General features: G+C 50.9%; 8 protein-coding genes across 8 annotated transcripts; 3 read left to right on the top strand and 5 right to left on the bottom strand.

The window, feature by feature from the left end:
• Window positions 1–1,298: 1,298 nt before the first annotated feature.
• Window positions 1,299–4,511, top strand: UREG_03015 (uncharacterized protein; the record flags this gene model as incomplete). The annotated part of the gene is made up of 1 exon (XM_002543453.1): window positions 1,299–4,511. One exon carries the CDS (start codon window positions 1,299–1,301, stop codon window positions 4,509–4,511), a length of 3,213 nt encoding a protein of 1,070 aa, XP_002543499.1.
• Window positions 4,512–5,063: 552 nt separating this feature from the next.
• On the bottom strand, window positions 5,064–5,975 carry UREG_03014 (cytochrome c peroxidase; the record flags this gene model as incomplete). Its single annotated transcript, XM_002543452.1, has 2 exons — window positions 5,064–5,805; window positions 5,866–5,975. The coding sequence occupies 2 exons, from the start codon at window positions 5,973–5,975 to the stop codon at window positions 5,064–5,066; spliced, it is 852 nt and encodes a 283-aa protein (XP_002543498.1).
• A 1,225-nt stretch (window positions 5,976–7,200) lies between these two features.
• Window positions 7,201–7,815, bottom strand: UREG_03013 (uncharacterized protein; the record flags this gene model as incomplete). The annotated part of the gene is made up of 1 exon (XM_002543451.1): window positions 7,201–7,815. The coding sequence occupies one exon, from the start codon at window positions 7,813–7,815 to the stop codon at window positions 7,201–7,203; it is 615 nt and encodes a 204-aa protein (XP_002543497.1).
• Window positions 7,816–8,735: 920 nt separating this feature from the next.
• Window positions 8,736–10,616, bottom strand: UREG_03012 (uncharacterized protein; the record flags this gene model as incomplete). Its single annotated transcript, XM_002543450.1, has 2 exons — window positions 8,736–10,461; window positions 10,537–10,616. The coding sequence occupies 2 exons, from the start codon at window positions 10,614–10,616 to the stop codon at window positions 8,736–8,738; spliced, it is 1,806 nt and encodes a 601-aa protein (XP_002543496.1).
• A 592-nt stretch (window positions 10,617–11,208) lies between these two features.
• On the top strand, window positions 11,209–12,370 carry UREG_03011 (TPR-domain-containing protein; the record flags this gene model as incomplete). Its single annotated transcript, XM_002543449.1, has 2 exons — window positions 11,209–11,521; window positions 11,646–12,370. The coding sequence occupies 2 exons, from the start codon at window positions 11,209–11,211 to the stop codon at window positions 12,368–12,370; spliced, it is 1,038 nt and encodes a 345-aa protein (XP_002543495.1).
• A 550-nt stretch (window positions 12,371–12,920) lies between these two features.
• Window positions 12,921–13,324, top strand: UREG_03010 (uncharacterized protein; the record flags this gene model as incomplete). Its single annotated transcript, XM_002543448.1, has 2 exons — window positions 12,921–12,968; window positions 13,133–13,324. The coding sequence occupies 2 exons, from the start codon at window positions 12,921–12,923 to the stop codon at window positions 13,322–13,324; spliced, it is 240 nt and encodes a 79-aa protein (XP_002543494.1).
• A 755-nt stretch (window positions 13,325–14,079) lies between these two features.
• UREG_03009 (uncharacterized protein) lies at window positions 14,080–15,267 on the bottom strand (the record flags this gene model as incomplete). The annotated part of the gene is made up of 2 exons (XM_002543447.1): window positions 14,080–15,139; window positions 15,248–15,267. 2 exons carry the CDS (start codon window positions 15,265–15,267, stop codon window positions 14,080–14,082), a joined length of 1,080 nt encoding a protein of 359 aa, XP_002543493.1.
• Window positions 15,268–16,173: 906 nt separating this feature from the next.
• On the bottom strand, window positions 16,174–16,840 carry UREG_03008 (uncharacterized protein; the record flags this gene model as incomplete). Its single annotated transcript, XM_002543446.1, has 2 exons — window positions 16,174–16,606; window positions 16,716–16,840. The coding sequence occupies 2 exons, from the start codon at window positions 16,838–16,840 to the stop codon at window positions 16,174–16,176; spliced, it is 558 nt and encodes a 185-aa protein (XP_002543492.1).
• Window positions 16,841–17,033: the final 193 nt, after the last annotated feature.

Below are 17,033 nucleotides of genomic sequence, written 5' to 3'. Positions count from 1 at the left end.
CTTCGCCTCTCCCTAATGATGACGAATTTATGTACCCCGAGTTTGCCCTCGCTCATCAGTTGCGTGAACGTGGCTGGGTTGTGCCGGCATACACCATGGCGCCCCATAGCGAGAAACTGAAACTCATGAGGATTGTCGTCCGCGAAGACTTTAGCAAAAGCCGATGCGAGACCTTGTTGACCGATATCAAGATGGCATTGCAGCAGCTCGACGATATGGACAAGAAAACGGTGCTGAAGTATCAAGAGTATGGCCCCTTCTCCCTTCTCGGTCCTGCAAAGGTTTCCTAACAGCTGTAGGCACATCCGCCGCCACGTTACAAACTCGGGCAAGGCGACTCATAACCATCCTCAATACAAGGACGAAGACCACTCGCTCCAAGGAAAGACCGGTAAAACCCATGCCGTTTGCTAGTCAATCCGCCTCAACGGTTGGATAGGGTATGGCTTATCGTTCTGGAGAGATGAGAATGAAAACGTGGCCGCCAACTCAGGGATGTCTGTACCTTAAGTGAGCTTAGGTCTGCTTAGTCATTTGCTTAACTTTTGAAGTCTTGGCTATTTCAACTTCAACTTCACTTTTCGCTGCATCAACATCAACACTGAGGAATATAAGAACCTGCAAAATTTAATCTCTGGGCGATAGCTTGCTTTTATACGGGGCTTCTAGATTTTTCGTTTGCGGGTGGATTTACTCCGGCTCCCCCCTGGCTCCCCCCTCCAAGGGCATGTATGTCGCGTACATACAAACTTCAGAAGTGCATGAGAGCACGGGAATTGATATGGACCTACCTCCAGGAGAAATTATAATTATACGGAGTATCTTCTTCGACATAAGCCGTTAATTTCCACGGCCTTTTTCTCCCAAACCGCCCTTGACGGACCCTTTAACAGTGTCTCTCAAGATCAATCCCCACGCAATGGGCCTTCAAGTGTGTCTTCCGCTTGACATCCGTCTTTGTTCTTGCATTACATCGATGTCTTTACGGGGAAATTTGGCCTTTATACCCCGACATTGTTGCATCCTGCCCATTGTTGAGGAGTGTTACCCAACAATGGCCTTCAGTTTCCTATTTCTTGAACTATTTGACGATCTCCCCACCCTCCGGACTGGGCTTACTCTGAGGAACCTTCTCACACATTTGATTGTAAATCTTCTTGGGCTTTGCATTGATTTGAGTATTATACTTTTGGTGCAGATCGCCCGCTCCACTACTCTTTTCAGTCTTGTTCCCTTGCTCGACCTCCAATCTTGGCGGCCCAGAGCTTATTTCTTTTGTGAGACTTGCTTTTTGGAACATGTCATCAGATGATCCCCCATCCGAAGTCAATGAGAATTATCCAGACTTTGATTACAACTGCTTACAACCTCCACCGGAGGAATGGGAACTCTATGATATCCCAGACAAGACTCACCTGAGAAATAGGGCACTCGATCTCAGAACATTCAAAAAGCTAGTGAAGCATCACACGTGGGGGATCTACGTTGTCATTGGAGAGCGACGGACGAAAGAGAGGCTGTTGCAGGTGTTGAAGAGGATTATATTCAACCAGTCACCTAATCTTCGGCCGACGTGGCATGAATTCATATCCCGGAACTGTGACGCCGGACCCCGGCTACTGCGCAGAAGTTATAATGCTTTACAAATCAGCAGAAACTATCCAAATGGAATCCCAGGGGAGTCAATATACCTTCAACCATCGGCCACACATCATCAACCGCAGTTGATGATTCCACACGGTCTCCAACCTGGAGCGTTCACGCATGGGCCCATTGGGCTACTGAGACAGCCAGGTTATCCTGCTTTTTCTCATGGTGGCCCCAATATCCCGCAGCCAAGGCAAATGGAGTTTCATTCTGGTCCCATACCCGACCAGAACCGGATGTTTGAACATGGTCACTCAAGAATACTGCTAAGGCCAAACAGCGACATCCAACAGTCCTCAGTGCATAATTTGCTACCTCATAATCCGAACACTAGTCCTCCCTACCGGCCCGTGTCAAGTATCGCGCAATCGACGCCAAGCCGAAACCAAACCGCATCCTCTGCGTCTGCTCGATCAGTGACGGAACAAAGGTCCAAGCAATTGCCATCCAGATCAAGCGAAGTATTTGAGGCCGTGGAAAGGACCATCATGAGCTTCCCGTACAGGAAGCTTCATCGCCATCGAGATGCACCTCCCAGTACCGAGCCAGTGCGAAATCTCGTCGCAACCTCCAACGTCCATCTTGCACTGAATACCTCTAGGACAGAGTCTACGATATCTCATATTCAGGCGATAATTACGGGGAAAATACCTATTTTCAGCTTTGACCCGGATGGTGTTCGATACCCTTATCATGGGCGTGGTCCAGTGTCGAGACATGATACAAGTGCTGTAGATTGCGCAATCGTGGTCGGCAAACTATTAGATGCTGGTACGACCATTGCCGACCGTGGAGATGAGGTGGATTGGGCTTATCGCCTCACAGCTCTGGAAAACGCCTTTATTGATGCGTCGAATGTTAACTGGGATATTCTTTCTGAAGCCGAGAGCGCCAACCAGCGCGACCAGTTTCAAGAGGTAGTTGCCAATTGCTTTAGCGATAAAGGTCTTTCAATGATCCCGTCGAATGTGTGGGCTGCGTGCACGGAATCTTTCAGCCAGTTTCACGTTCGATATAACGAGCACCTCTATCCATGCCCTTGTCAACGGGTTGCTCCAACAAGTAGTGCGGATCAAACAGTGAATTTGATAGCTCCAGACTTTCAGGAGGGTGACATGGCGGGAGTCGGTGTCGCTGAGTTATTTTACCGGTTCTTTCAATGCCCTCAACGGTTCAACTGCACAAAATGCGGATCCAGCGACACGAACTACGTGGAAAAGCGATTCAGCCAACTGCCCTGGCGTCTAGCTGTTCGGCCCGATCAACGAACAGTACTGCAGTCCCATAGTTTGCAGAATATTACTTTTGAATATACAAGCCATGACGGCTCCCAGCATCAAGCAACCTATCGCTGGCTGGGAGGGATATATTGCGTTCTTATTGGCCAGGAATACCACTTTCGCGTTTACTGGAACGACAACGGGCGAGGTGAAGCGGACGATGGGGCTCTCCGGTTTTACGATGGGACTCAACTTTCCGGTGCCATCATCGGGGGCTTACATGCCACAGGCTCTGAACGGATACCGCCTACTTGGTGGGTAGGAGGCGCTCCACCGGTGCTTTTTTACGAGAAGGTGGTGAACCCTGAGCAAGATGTGTTGAGTGCTGCTCATCGAGCCGTGCAAATTATGCAAGAATGTGCTAATAGCGGTCGACTTATTCTTCAGTATCACCGGGGATGGGCGCCGTATCCCCAAGACCCAAATGCCAAAGGCCAGACGATAGATCGACGGAGAGCATCAATCGCACAATCCTTCAACCAATTCCCATCAAGCAATGAACCCAGGCGACCGCAGCATTATTCTGGGGTACCAGAGGCCCGGGTCCAGTCCCTGAATCAGTCGGCAGTCCGACTCCAATCGCGCACTGCAGAAATAACACAACAACCGCTAGTTCAACGACGGAGGTCGAAATACAGCCAGCAGGGTATTCCAGCGAGTCACCAACGGCAGCCAAGCAGGAGCGGGAACAAATCGGACTTCGTGGCTGCGCCGCCCAACCATGGATATGAAAGCCGAGAAGATGCTCAAGCCAGACAAAATCTACAGCAAGCTAGTCTTGAAGGGGGTTCTGGGGTGCGAGCATCAACAGGCTGGCATGCACACTGCTCGGACACCTGCTCTAATGTCCCGGAGCTCCCGCCAGTGACAGGCTCTGCATGTGTGCCGTTTACGGATAGAGAAATCCTTTCCGATTCTATATTTTCTACTTCGTGGAACACGGGCCCTTCCGCGTCAACGATGACGACGAGTTCTGATAGCATAAGAGACGCAAATACCAATTTATTACCGCATAGGAGTCGAGGTTCAGGGTCTTGGGCGACCGTTCTCGAAGAATGCTTGACAGTAGAGAAGCCAGGTGTGTCCCATTCGTATCTTGATCACCTCTGTGCCGCCGGAACCACAGCTGGAACTGAAGTAGACCACAATTCGAATCCTCAATTACCTATTGGACTAGCAAATCTGCCTATCTCAATTCGCCGACCAGGAACTGCCACCGAGATTGATGATGCCGGGGCCTGGGCATTCGACTTTGATGCTGCGAGCGCTGAGCTGCCAAACCTGACTCTGCCAGCGACCGCACCAAACATCGGCACAGCTGCAATGACTCCGACTTTAAACGCCTTTGGAAACATCCTGCAGGGGTACGGGGAGCATCCGGATCATCTGCAAGAGCCCAGAGTTTCCCAGGCGACTGGTCAGGCACAGGCCCGACCAGACGCATTCGCGAGCGAGCCGGGCGTTCCCAGCATCCCTGCTATCGACAGCGATCCCGATGGTGATACTGGCGAGAAGCGAAAGAGGCAGCAGAGCACAGAGGATGGCCATGGGCTTTCGAAGAGGTCGAAGCAATGCTTCGTCTGAAAAGCTGAAGCTGCCATTTCGCTTGTCTTTTTTCCTTTCTTCTGTATTTGATCTTTTGCCATATAGACAACTTTTCTTCGCATTTGTCTAATATCTCAGTGGATAGTTGGCTTTGACCTTCCCTAAATCTAGAAATAATTAGACTGTACATTCGATATATCGATGGCGGATGGTCATGCTCCGTTGCTTACCCCGCATCTGGCCCCTGAGTCCGGCTGCAGATCACCGCTATTTATCACCGCCATGATCTCTCTTCTTCTTCCTCTTCTTCTTCTTCTTTCTCTCCTCTCTCATCAATAAATGGATTTTGTCTATTCCTGATTCTATCGCTGCTAATGTACACAAGCATTTAAAGCTGGATATCTTTTTATAAACACCACACCCCCCCCCCCCCCCCCCCCCAAACGGGAAACAAGGATGGACCCCTCGCCAAAAACGCAAAATCCCCCAAAGAAGAGGTCTCCATTTGCTGGAAACATTCCTCTTTGAGCTCCTGGGCGGCCCGTAGGGACGTCGCTCTTCTTCGGAGCAGAGATGTATCCACCCTTCTTGTTATCTGTGTTGGTAATCCTTCCACTGGCGTCTCGCTGAATCCCCCAGCTCCAGCAACTTGGCAAATGCACGGGCGAAATGGTCGAAAAACAGCTCCTTGTCATCTGCATATCGATCCACCCATTTGGCGAACTCGGGATCCGAGAGCAAACACATATCCGTCGGAAGCATCATCAGCGGCTCCTCCTTCTCGTCCTCGGGAACGTCTGGGTCGACGTATGTGAACTGTTTGACTCCGTTGGACAGCGTCGTCGGCTTCCATTCCAAGTTCTTGAGGAGTTTGAAATACTGGTTTGAGAAGCGGATGGGATTGTTGACCCAGGGCCCGTTGAAGCCGCTACGGTCGGCGTGCGTGCGGCCAAGATTGTGTGCGCCCGAGAGAGCGACGATCTCTTGGTCGTTGAAGCCCATGCGGTAGAAGATGCGACGGAGATGGTCTTGTCCTTGTGTCGCGTCTGGCAGGCGTCCGCGTGGCGGGAGCTTAGAGTCGTCTACGAAATCGGTACGTCCGGGCTTCCACTGGATCTCAGGGCCGCCCATCTCCTTGATCGCCACAATGCCGGCGAGCGTCCAGAGATCGGAGTATGTGATCCAAGGGTGTGCCTTCTTCACGGGTTCGAGGAATGCTCGGCCAAATTGGAGGCCTGCGTTTGCTGGGTCGCCGCCTTCTTTCTCATATCTCATACCTGCACCATTGGAACCTCCGGTGTCGGTTTCTTTGTCATATGTGCCGGACGAGTGCCTATGGACAAGGGACTGTGAGAAACAAGTCGTGGTTGGAGGGGTACAAAAAGGAACTTACCAGGCAAGACGGACGAAGACGGGGCCAGCACTGCCGTCGTCGTAGCCTGGCTGTTTCATCTGGGCAATGATGTCCTTCCGGACGGCTTCGAAATCGCCTGGCTTACTCATACTGTCGATTTAATATCAAAGACTTTTGGTGAATATTCTGAGTGGCCGACAGAAAGAAATGGAGAAAACAAGTTGAAGATTAACAATAAAATCTAGTTATATCGTGGAATTAACATATGAGAATTTAGCAGAAACAAAAAGAGGGAGCATTAATGAATAGGAGGCGTCTCTTCCATTCTTCTTCAACTTGATGGCAAAATTCACATGATGCTTGCTTGAGGAAGCTCTGGACGAAAACTGAAGATCCACCGTCGCGTCATCCTCGCTGAGCACGGAGCGTTTGGACCGAGGCTCATCGTCATCTTATCAGATCCCAGAGAAACCTCTAGAACCAAACCCTGTCCTGCAAAATATCCTCCGGCTGCCCGAACTTTGCTTTAGTACCGAAATTCGGTTGCTTAGGTCATAAACCAAACAGATTTGCTCGGCTGGCAACTTTGACAGCTGAATATCTACCAGTTTGATGATAATTATTCTTTTGAATTATTGGTTTACAAGATATCTCCATAGTCTATGGGATTAGAGATACCCTCGAAGAAAATCTAGCAACTGGCTCTTTTGGATTCGATGCGGCTGGCTTGAAAAGGCTAATTAATAACAGGCTTCGGTCTCGAAGCCTCGGCCTGAAGGTGATTTCATCAGACCACAACATCGATAACTCCGTCAAGTCAATGCTTTGATATCGGCCTATGATGGATTGTTCTCGCTCCGGCCTGGGAATCCATCAAGTTTTTCCTCCTTTACAGTCGATCGTGCCACCATCTATTGAGGAAAGAACCTGGGAAGATGACTGACCTATCTCTCTTTTGTTGAAGCTGAGCCTTTGAACACGAAACGGCCCAAAGGCGCGTCGAGAAAAGTATTCTGGCTAAAGTACATATAACTAAGGAACATGCACACCCTCTCGAACCCTCCTGGAAAAACAATAAAAATAACGTCACACCGAACTTACGAACCGTTGATCTTCTAATGCGCGTTGTGCCTGCTATACGCTGCTAGCGAGATAGAAAATATCTACACTTGGCCAGTGAGATGTCCCAGTTGTTTTGCAGCTGTATCACAGACACAAGTATCCAAGCTCATGCTCACATGTGGAGGGCATAGGAAGAATGAAAGAAGTACAGGTAATTAGCGGATATCATCAAATGTTGGTTGACTTTCCAGTTTTAAAAGACCGCATGCATTGAAAAAGAGAGCTTTTTCCATATGCGAAACCCATTCCTCATTACGCCGTCTCCGAAACATCAGGATTCAGGGGAGACCGTACTCGACATTCATCCTCAACTTGTTTGTCTCCCGGGCATGCCACCTCCTCAGCCCCGTTCTTCAACTCATCCGTGCCGACCGGACCAGTCTCATCAGCCATCTTCACAGGCAGTCTTTTCTCGATATCCCCAAGGTCAATCCTTCGCTTCCCCTTCAACTCATCCAACTCCATCTGCAGCCTCTCCATGCTCCGCCGCAAATGCATAATTGCACTCCTCGCTAACCCCAACAGCTTCTCGACATCCCTCTGATGGCGGCTTGCCATCCTCTCCATCCGTCCATCCTGCCTCCTCAGCTCCCGCACCACTTTGCGCTTCTGCTTCCGCTCCGTTGTGATGATGTTGTCCATGAAATTGTAAAGCGGCTTGCAGTGGTGTTTGGTCAAGGTACCGGCTTTCACGTGTCGCGAGATGAAAATTATAGAAGCGTAAATGTCGCTGACCACGGCGGCAATGCGAGCGGATTTTTCACTGGAGGAGAGGTTTTCTAGGCCGGTGAGGGAGATGGCGCCACCGGTTGGAGGGCCGAACGGCAGACCCCCAAGTGAGCAATCATCCGCGTTGACCTCGGCCATGATCTTGGAGTTTGGGAATGAGTAAGTGTTTGTAGATGGAAGACTGCAATGTGCTTAGAGCAAAATCATACAGCCAGCTTTTTATTTTTGGTGGGTGTGATCGAATTCAATAATGCATCTGGCTCTGGCTGAGCTCATCGCTTTTAAGTCATTGCAGAGATAAGATGTCTAAGCTGCATCTTGGGATTGTGATGGGGAATAGGCTGTCAAAAATCAGACAATGCCCTAATTTCAAGCAAGCAGCAGCCATGGTAGTGCTCTGTTCAACGGGAAATTGACGCCGCCTGAGTACTTTATCAATTCCCATTGTTCGTCACCCAAGCGCTTCAGATGGTTACCTGCATGTCATTGTGAAGCGGACAAAAGATTGATGGCATGATTATTGGTTTTCCCACTGCTGCCATAGAGAGCCTACCTACTTTGTTGCAGTTCGGCAACTGGATATGAATGGCAGGACAGTAAAGATGATTTCTCTCCATTGCAGAACTGGATTCCTAAGGAAACCATGGGCCCGCAAACACTCCAGGGTCTGAATTGTAGTTTGACTGTGTATTCTGAATGGGTGGTTGTGCGACCCTTCAACTTGGTCTTTGTCTCTCTGTATTGATGGTGAGGATATCCTTTTAAGATGCACAGTTAGAGCTCCCTTCGCAAGCTAAACTTCAGATATAACCAAATTATGATAGGAAATAGTCTGAAGAAAGGTCAATGGCACCAACATCTGCATTCTCTGCATTTCAGGCTTGGGGCGCTAGATTCCTTCAAAAATGCTATTGAACATGTCTGCATAGCAGCTGCGAGCGTCAAAGAGCTACGCACTGGGGATGTGTGGGCACTTGTTGATGCGAGCATAATTGGACAAGCAACATCCTATGTTGCAATGATCCTAGAACAATCCCTAAAGCAAACTGCAGCAGAGATCAACCCAACACGAGCGGAAGGCTATGCCAATCGTTCGTCCAGTGGTTTGTCCTCTCAGGCCAAATTTTTCGAAATATTTGCTGATAGAAGCTCATTTTACGCCCTGTGTTTTCCCATGGATCATAAAGCATATCGGCTCTCTCACTGTTTCTCGGGCTGAGTTTTTTCACAACAACATCGTCATCGCGGTCATCTCTTTGAGATGGGTTCTTGATAAACTCCCAATTGCAGCTAATCACGTTTAAAATTTCGATCAGGTCTCCGTCAGTGACTCCACCTCCAAAATCGCCGTCTCCGATAACTTGTAGTTTCAGCCGCTGAAGAACGGGTTTTCCGTGTTGGGCTTGAGCTTGAATGATTTCCTGGTATATGGAACGGGCAAGGGGTTCATCGACTGCGGCATTGATCAGTGCTCTTCGTGCTTGGGACTTTATTTCTTCCGGATGGACCATAGCCTGTAAATCCGGGTCATATTCGAGCGGCACACTGAAACGGTTATGGAGCCTTGGATCACTGTAATCGGAAGAGTCAAGGTGCAGCGTGATATTTGTTAGACGGGCAATAGAACCAAGCATCCTATATATGTTGACTTCCTCCGTATCGCCTTGTGTGCGTGGGACAAGTAGTGTCGCCTCCTTCAAAAGTGGACAGCGTTTCATCAGTTCTCCAATCCTTCCAGCGGTTAGGACAAACGGTTCAAACGCCGTGTCTCGGTGAGGCAAGAGCCGGATTTTATACAGTGAGCTATGGTGATTCAAGATGACCTGAAACGTTTCGTGACCAAAGAAACCTGTTAAGCCCAGTGATTCGAGGGGAAGTAGACTCTCGAGAAAGATGCTTGCCGTTGCATCCATAAATTCATTTTGAACTTCATGAATACTCGTCAAGTTCAATTCAAGAACTTTGAGTGAGGTGAATTTACAACCGCTTGCCCATCTCAGCATATCTAACGACCTGATTTCACAGTTTGTTTTCAACACATGCAATGATGAAAGTGCAGTGTACCTCGCCCAGTCTTCAAGGTCCAAGATACCAAATCGAAGGTCCAAAACCTCTAGGTTTCCAATGTCCGTGGCCTGGGAAGGGTGGCCCTGGAAAAATCCGGGCCATTTGGGCCTTCCCATCCTAAAAGCGTTGACATACTGCGGGCTAGATCCAGGATGAACGGAGAACAGCTGCACCCGCTTGAGGTTCGGAGCCAACCCTGCGACAATTTTCCTCAAGGCCACATCATTGTAGTTCAACAAGCCATCGGTATTGAATGGATAATGCGTCAAAGTAATGCAATGCAGGGATGGGGACGTCGCAATGGCGTACTCGTGGGGATCTACATCTTGAAGCCGGTCTCTATGCTGAATAAGACTGCAGAGGTGAAAACTCAGAAAGTGCAGCCTGCAGCGGGGCAGAGACCGGTGTAAAGTGTCAAGCAAGAAGGGTGAGAACTGGTAGTCAGAGCGATAGACTATGTCCCTGAGCGCTGGAAGTTGGATTAAGAAGCGAGCCAAGGGCTCGGGCTTCCACTCATCGTCTCGCTTGGAGATGACTGGACTATGGCACTGCCCGCCAAAGTCAAGGTTGTTGTCATGGACGCTGAATTTCTCATCGCCCTCTCGCACCAAATCCGCTCTCGGGCCAATTTCGAGTTGGCGAACACATCCAAAACCTGAACTTTCTTGCAAAATGTGATTCCAGCGGTCCAGATCTTCACTCAGTTTCTCGCAGTCGCTAAGACGAATCGTTCGCAACCGATGTGCATGGGACGCGACAAGGCATCGTTTGCTCACGAGCGAAAAATCATACACACTGGGCTTGTAGCCAGATGCAACGTAGTCGCAGATATACCCCAGAAGTTCCACGGATAGACATTCAAAGGGAGCCATGTTGAAAGAAGTCAGGGCGATGAACCCAGAATCATGCAGTGGAGGATGGGGAGATGAAGACAAAAGAAGGAAAGCCTCCGGTACGAGCAGCGCAGCTTCGTCGGATGGAGTTTAGCCAATCGCGATGGATACGTGAAGCCCACAGCCTGCCATGGCCAGCATAGCTCCAGACACCCAGCGCCATGTTGTTGCGTTGGTGATATCAGCCTCTTGGTTTGCGGTCAGAGAAATCAGACGAGGAGGTGATGCTGACTAATCCGATGCTGGCTAGGTGTTTGCTCTGTTTGCTTCCATATAATTTCTGCGCGGGGAATCAGAGACCGCATCAACAAGCAATGAGCTCAGCTGCAGCAACGCCATAACCGCAACCATGGCGCGCATCGAAGAGCTACCCGACGACTTCGATGAGTCCCTTAATCTCAACGATCCTACACCTCCTCCCCCCGAAACCCCCTTCGGCATCAAGCCCTCTACCGCCCCGAACAATGACCCGACCACCTCCACCGCTCCCGCCCTCCCGCCGAACATCGCCTCCGTAAAGTCCCATACCAGCACCGAGCTCTTCTCCCTTCTCAACCAAACCCCGCTCTTCATGACCGACATCGATCAGGCACAGCAGGACAGCGCCGGCGAGGAAAATGTCTTCCTCGAGGCCATTCGGGCCCTGCAGCACGAGGGTACGCGCGCAGAGGTTGCGGAGGGGTTTCGCGAGACGGGGAATGAACTGGCCCGGGAGAAGAAGTGGAGCGACGCGCGGGAGTTTTATGGGAAGTCGTTGGCGACGATAAGGGATGTGGAGGAGGGAAAGTGGGAGGAGAGTGTAGATGTGGAGGGGGATAAGAGGAGGATCAGGGATACGGAGGAGAAAGTGTTGGTGAACAGGGCTCTATGTAATTTGGAAATGAGTGAGTGTGAGCTGTCTAGTCCCGCTGAACTTGGTTGCGACGAAACGACTTTTGTAATCCTGACCGTTACTATCCATCCTATACAACCACTGGAAAACCGGCTAACTGGCACCCTTGTATACAGGGAATTATCGCTCCTGTATCCTCGACTGCGCAGCAACGTTAAAGCTTAACCCCCAAAACGTAAAGGCCTACTATCGCTCGGCCCGCGCCCTCCTCGCACTTGATAAAATCCCCGAGGCTCAAGATGCGGCCGATCGCGGCCTTGCTCTTGACCCCACGAACAGGTCCCTCCTCCTGACTACCCAGCAAATCTCCGCTCGTAAAGCCATCCTCGATGCTCTCGCCGCCAAAAAGCTTGCCGAAACCGAGCGGGCGCAACGCATCAAACTCACATTAACCACAGCCCTGCGCGCCAGGGGGATTAAGGTCCGCGAGACAAAACAGCCACCAGATTTGGAGGACGCGACGATGCATCTCTCACCAGACCCATTATCCCCAACGAGCACGCTCGTCCTGCCATGTGTGCTGCTATATCCCATGCACGCGCAGAGTGATTTCATAAAGCAATTTGACGAGACACAGTGTTTACGCGACCATTTGGAGTACATTTTCCCGCTACCTTGGGATAACGAAGGAGAATATGATGTTGACACGGTAGATTGCTTCATGGAGACAATAAATGGCGGGTTGATTCGGGTTGGGAAGAAGGTGAGTCTGTTGGGCGTGTTGAATGAGAGCGGAGGAAAAGTAGAAATCGTGGACGGGTTGGTCAAAATCAATGTTGTCCCCGTAGGGAAGAGTAGGAAGTGGATCGAGGAGGTCAAGGCGAGAAGGACACCTGGTTGACGGAGCGGCATCACCAAGTCTCATATATTCAAGCCTGATGCCTGCTGAAGCAATCTACCGAGTTGGACAGTGAGTAGGTGCAACAGGCGAAGTTGATTGAGTCGCGGCAGATCCAAGAAAGATAACAAGTAATCAACGCAGTTGGGCCCGGCTCGTTTCTATCGAAGCAATCGGTAGTCATGATGGCCGGCAAAGGAAAACTTTTGAACGGGTAGCCGTCACTAGAAGCTGGAAAGAGCGACCGATCTAATGTTAATGCCTGGGAATATACATAACAGACGATATACTGATTCGACCCTGGGAGAGTGTAAAACTACGTCCAATGGGTCACCTATCATACACTGCGGCTGCAGAAGCTGTAATATCGAACGGAGAAGGAGCTGCTTATAGTTAATATACGTACGGGGTGAATGTTCACTGCGGCGGATATATCATATTTGGTGGTATTATGAACCCCCAGTCCAACGACTGTATAATGTTGTCATCCGATCCGAAGTCGAGCGGTGTGTTTAAGTTGTAAAACGAGCTGACATAATCGGGTATCGGAGCCATGGATACCATATCAGCCATCCCAGGATGCGGAGGGATGGAAAGGATGGTGTGTTCATTACCACCATGTTCGGCTGTCCTTGCTGGAGCTGCCATAGACGTTGTTCCAGCAGTGGTAGGGTCGTCGTTTAATACGTAGCCGATATCACATCGCTTGAGGTATTTTCTCGTCGACTGTTCACCTCCAAAAACTGACGATATCTCAGAAACCAGCGCCTCAGGATCCAAGGGTACGCTAAGGTCACGGCGGTCATGCATTTCCAGCATCTTAATGAGGACCTTTCTGCCGTCTACTGCAATCGAGATATTGTCATCAGTATAGGCGAGGTCGGCAATCACCATCTCAATATCTTTCCGTATATGGTCCGCCGGAAACGAGCGCTCGACAAGCAAGAAACCGGCTAGGGAGACCGCCGCAGAAAATGTTTGGTATCCTTGGATGAGAAACTTTTGGGATCGGCGAAATTCTTCGACGTTGCGGTTGCGAAGTTGCCTATATGCGGCCAGAAGGTCATTGGCAGATTTGGCGCAAACGTCCCAAGATGTTCCTGTCCGAGTGTGGATGAATGGTCTGTTCATGCGAATGCGCTGCATACAAATACAACTGTTGAGCATATGACGTTGCCAGGCGATGAACTCGAGATGCTCCGGGAGATCAACACATTCTCCGTTAGTTCCCGTTCGATAATACCACGGAAATTTTGAGGTGAGGTCTGCAATCTCATCATCAACGGATTTGACATGTTCATAGGAGTTGAGGTCGCCATCATTGTCATATAGTCTTCGAAATATGAGGAAGAATTTGGCACGAATAATGTTGCCAGTGGCTTCTGTGGGCTCACTCATTGATTTAGGAGAGACGCTTGTTTCGGTTATATCGTCATCGTTGCAGTGACTAGGGAAGGGAACTTTTTCTGGACTTGTACCAGTTATTAACGGAGCTCTGCCGAGACACATTGATTGAAATCTGGAAAAGAAGGTCAATACGCTTCAACACATGGGAGAAGGCACCTATCATCACATACACGTCGCAGCTGAAAAGCTCCCACCAGGTACGCCGTCGCATTTCCGTTTCTAGACAGTTTTTACCGGGGACATCTCTGTCAAGGCCTAGAGCCTGTGCATTTCTGACAGCTTGGCCAAGGGCGCTACAAATCTGGTTAGCAAGGGAACTTAATTCGACTCAGGAAGGTGAGACAGAACGAGTTCAACGCTTCGACGTCTTTGGTGGCTAGCCAATATAGTTGATGAGCTAAGAACGTTAACAGCTGAGTCATGCTCGGCCGTGATTCAAAGCCGCCGGCATGGAGAGCTTGTCGAGAGGCGGAGTACCATTCATGGGATTTATTGCGGAGTTTCGAGCGAGGAAATCCGGCCTTCTCCGCGGCATCAAATGGGAGAAAGACGGCACTACTGGCCATGATGGCATAAAGAAAAGATAGCCAAATCAAGTTTACATCCTGAACCCTGGTGTTCCAGAACGCTGCGTATTCGTCTTGAAATGACGGAGGGTGTAGGAAATGATAAACCCAGTTGATGTGCTCAAGGAAATACATGACTAGCAGATCACATTGATACTTGCTAGGCAGAAACGAGACCAATTGGGTCTTCCAAAACAAAGCCACTTCAGCTTGGCGAGCAGACGTCTGGCCAGTGGAAAGAAGAAAGGGAAGGCTCCGGGGGAGAATTGAAGTGCCGGCTAATCTCTGGACTGTATCGCTGTACTGGCCAACGGGGTTTCGTAGGGATAGGGTGGTCGCCACGGAAAGTGAGGCAGGTGGAATGGCATCCAAACCCGCCGCCGAAGATGTATTCGGGAACGTTTCAGGGCGCGGGAACGGTGCTGGTGCTGAAATTTGTGTGGCATGAGAGTACGATGCGATTTGGGAGGTTGCGGAGGCAGCGGAGTTATCGGAAACGGCGGCAATCGCGGGGGTTTGAGCCTTCGGGCCGCCACGTACTCCTTCGAGAAGGGAGGATGGTGCGGGATGTTTGCGGCAAAGGTCCTCCCGGCGATAGCGCGTGCACGAATAGCAAGGGACATGACGGTCGCATTTGAGCTTGTGGCGCCGACATGGCAGACAGCTCAACGCTCTTCTTGTACTTGGGCCTTTTGCCGGCTTGGTCGGGTTTGGCAGCGGAGATGGCGTTGTAGACGGCTTTGCAAGAGAGGAAGGCTCAACCGGTTTGGGGGAGATGGACGACAGGGCGCGTTTAGGCCTGTTTAAAGTGTCAGCCGGTCCCGGACGAAAGATATAGTCCGTGGCTCTGTCGAGCCTTTCATCCCAGCATGCGTAGGCCCCTGGGTCTCGAGAGAGAGAAGCTTACCCTGAAGGTTGCTCGGCCATGATTCACGACTGTGGGGTTCAAGTCATCATGATGCATGGATCTGCTCACATCGCACGGGAAGCACAAGGTCCACACCGGCGTTCAGGGGGGACTGCTCAGGCTTGCAAGACCAGCATTGCACGGGTTCGTGATGGAAAGCAAAGTGTCTCGAGACTGTCGTGCTCAGTTCATCGCTGTTGGCGTGAGTGTTGTTGCTTGTCGCCGTCGTCGTGGAATGGATGCTCGTCCGCAGATCCGGATCGGGCTTAGTGGGGCTGGCCGGAGACTTGGTTCTTCCCCGCCGCCAAGGCCCTTATGTAAGCGGATTAGATAATTAGGTATAACAAACAAAACAAACCCAGCACCAGGTCAACCAGAATAGAGCAAATTATTGGCGTCGATGCAGGGAGACAACGAAGAGAGGGAGTAATATAAAAGGAGGGAGAAAAGATGGAAGCAGCGGCGGGAGCTGGACCGCCCTTTTAATTGTGCGCATCAGCTCACAGGTCTCATGTCTCAGACGCGGCTATGAGAACCAGCCATTCTCTTTCGGGCGAGCCGAGTCGTGATCGCAGGCAGACGGCTGGTCTCTGACAGCAGTGACAGGGTTCCGGTGTGTTTTGCGCTGCACTCGAGATGCATCCATTCGTTGATCGACGACGGCTGCCCAGCAATTGTGGATTGGCACTACTGCACCTCACGATGCCAATCGTGTTGAGGTGTGTCAGCCGTAGAATCCCGGCCCCATGAGAGGAGCACAGAACTGTTCATTGCTGCCGGCCAGCTCTGGAATCAATCCAGGACTCGAGTTGACGGGCTGTTCCGCGTGCTGTTGAGAAGCGATGCTGGCGAGATGTCGGCGGAATACGCAGGCTTGTACTCAATACACCGCTGCGGCCAATCACAGCCGCGGAGCCCGCGATTACCTAAGAAATATGCCTGTAATTACGGGCGCCGTACCTCCAGCATGAATTTTTCAGGTCGTTGTTCTCCTGCAATCGACGCGATGGAAAGGCTTCGAGTGAGAAGTCAAGACGAACCACCTGGCAGCCGCCTGCAAAGACATCTTGCTGCAGAAGACACTGGCCACCGTCGGCATTGTCTCCGAGACTCAACCCAGCTCCCAGCCGAGTCGTGGTGCTCGGATGCTGGAGATCCTTGAACGACAAGGTTCCCGGACAAGCCACTCGCCCATCTGCCTTTCTCCAGACCACACGCATCGCAACCGCCGAGTCGTCGTCGTCGAGATCGTATCGTCGGGCCAGAGTCGACTCGATCGCAACCCTCAACGATGAACCAACCGCCCCTCCCGTACCAGCAGGCCTTTCTGCAGCAGCCTCCGGTGGCCTCCAATTCCCCCTACCACCCCATCCATCAGCAACAACAGCAGCAACCGCAGCATCTCCCGCTCCAGCACCAGCAACCGCAGCATATCGTCCCACAGCCCGCCCAGTCAATGCCCTTTTACCAGAATCCTGGCCTGTATCCCCAAGAGCCCATCCCGCCCCAGATCCACCAACAGCAGCAACCGCAACATCCCTTCCCGCGTGTCGTCGGTGCTGTTCCACCACAGGCCGGCATGGGTGGAGCCATGATGATGTCCCCGGCGCCGCTACCCCATCATGCTTCTGCTAATAGTACGTCGCTTTTTTATACTCGTCCATCTCCATCCTGATCTCCCCGGTTTTCTTTTTCATTGGCCCCGCATCCTGAAGTCCCTTTCGTTGCTGACTGCTGTTCCCTTGTGACTTCTTCGTATTCCTCAGGTGCCCGTGCGGGCGCAGAA

The sequence above is a fragment of the Uncinocarpus reesii genome, genomic scaffold (genome assembly GCF_000003515.1).
Source record: "Uncinocarpus reesii 1704 scaffold_2 genomic scaffold, whole genome shotgun sequence".
In the NCBI taxonomy this organism is placed as follows: Eukaryota; Fungi; Ascomycota; class Eurotiomycetes; order Onygenales; family Onygenaceae; genus Uncinocarpus; species Uncinocarpus reesii.
The sequence above is the reverse complement of the archived record's forward strand: the minus strand, read 5'-3'. Positions and strand labels throughout refer to the sequence as shown.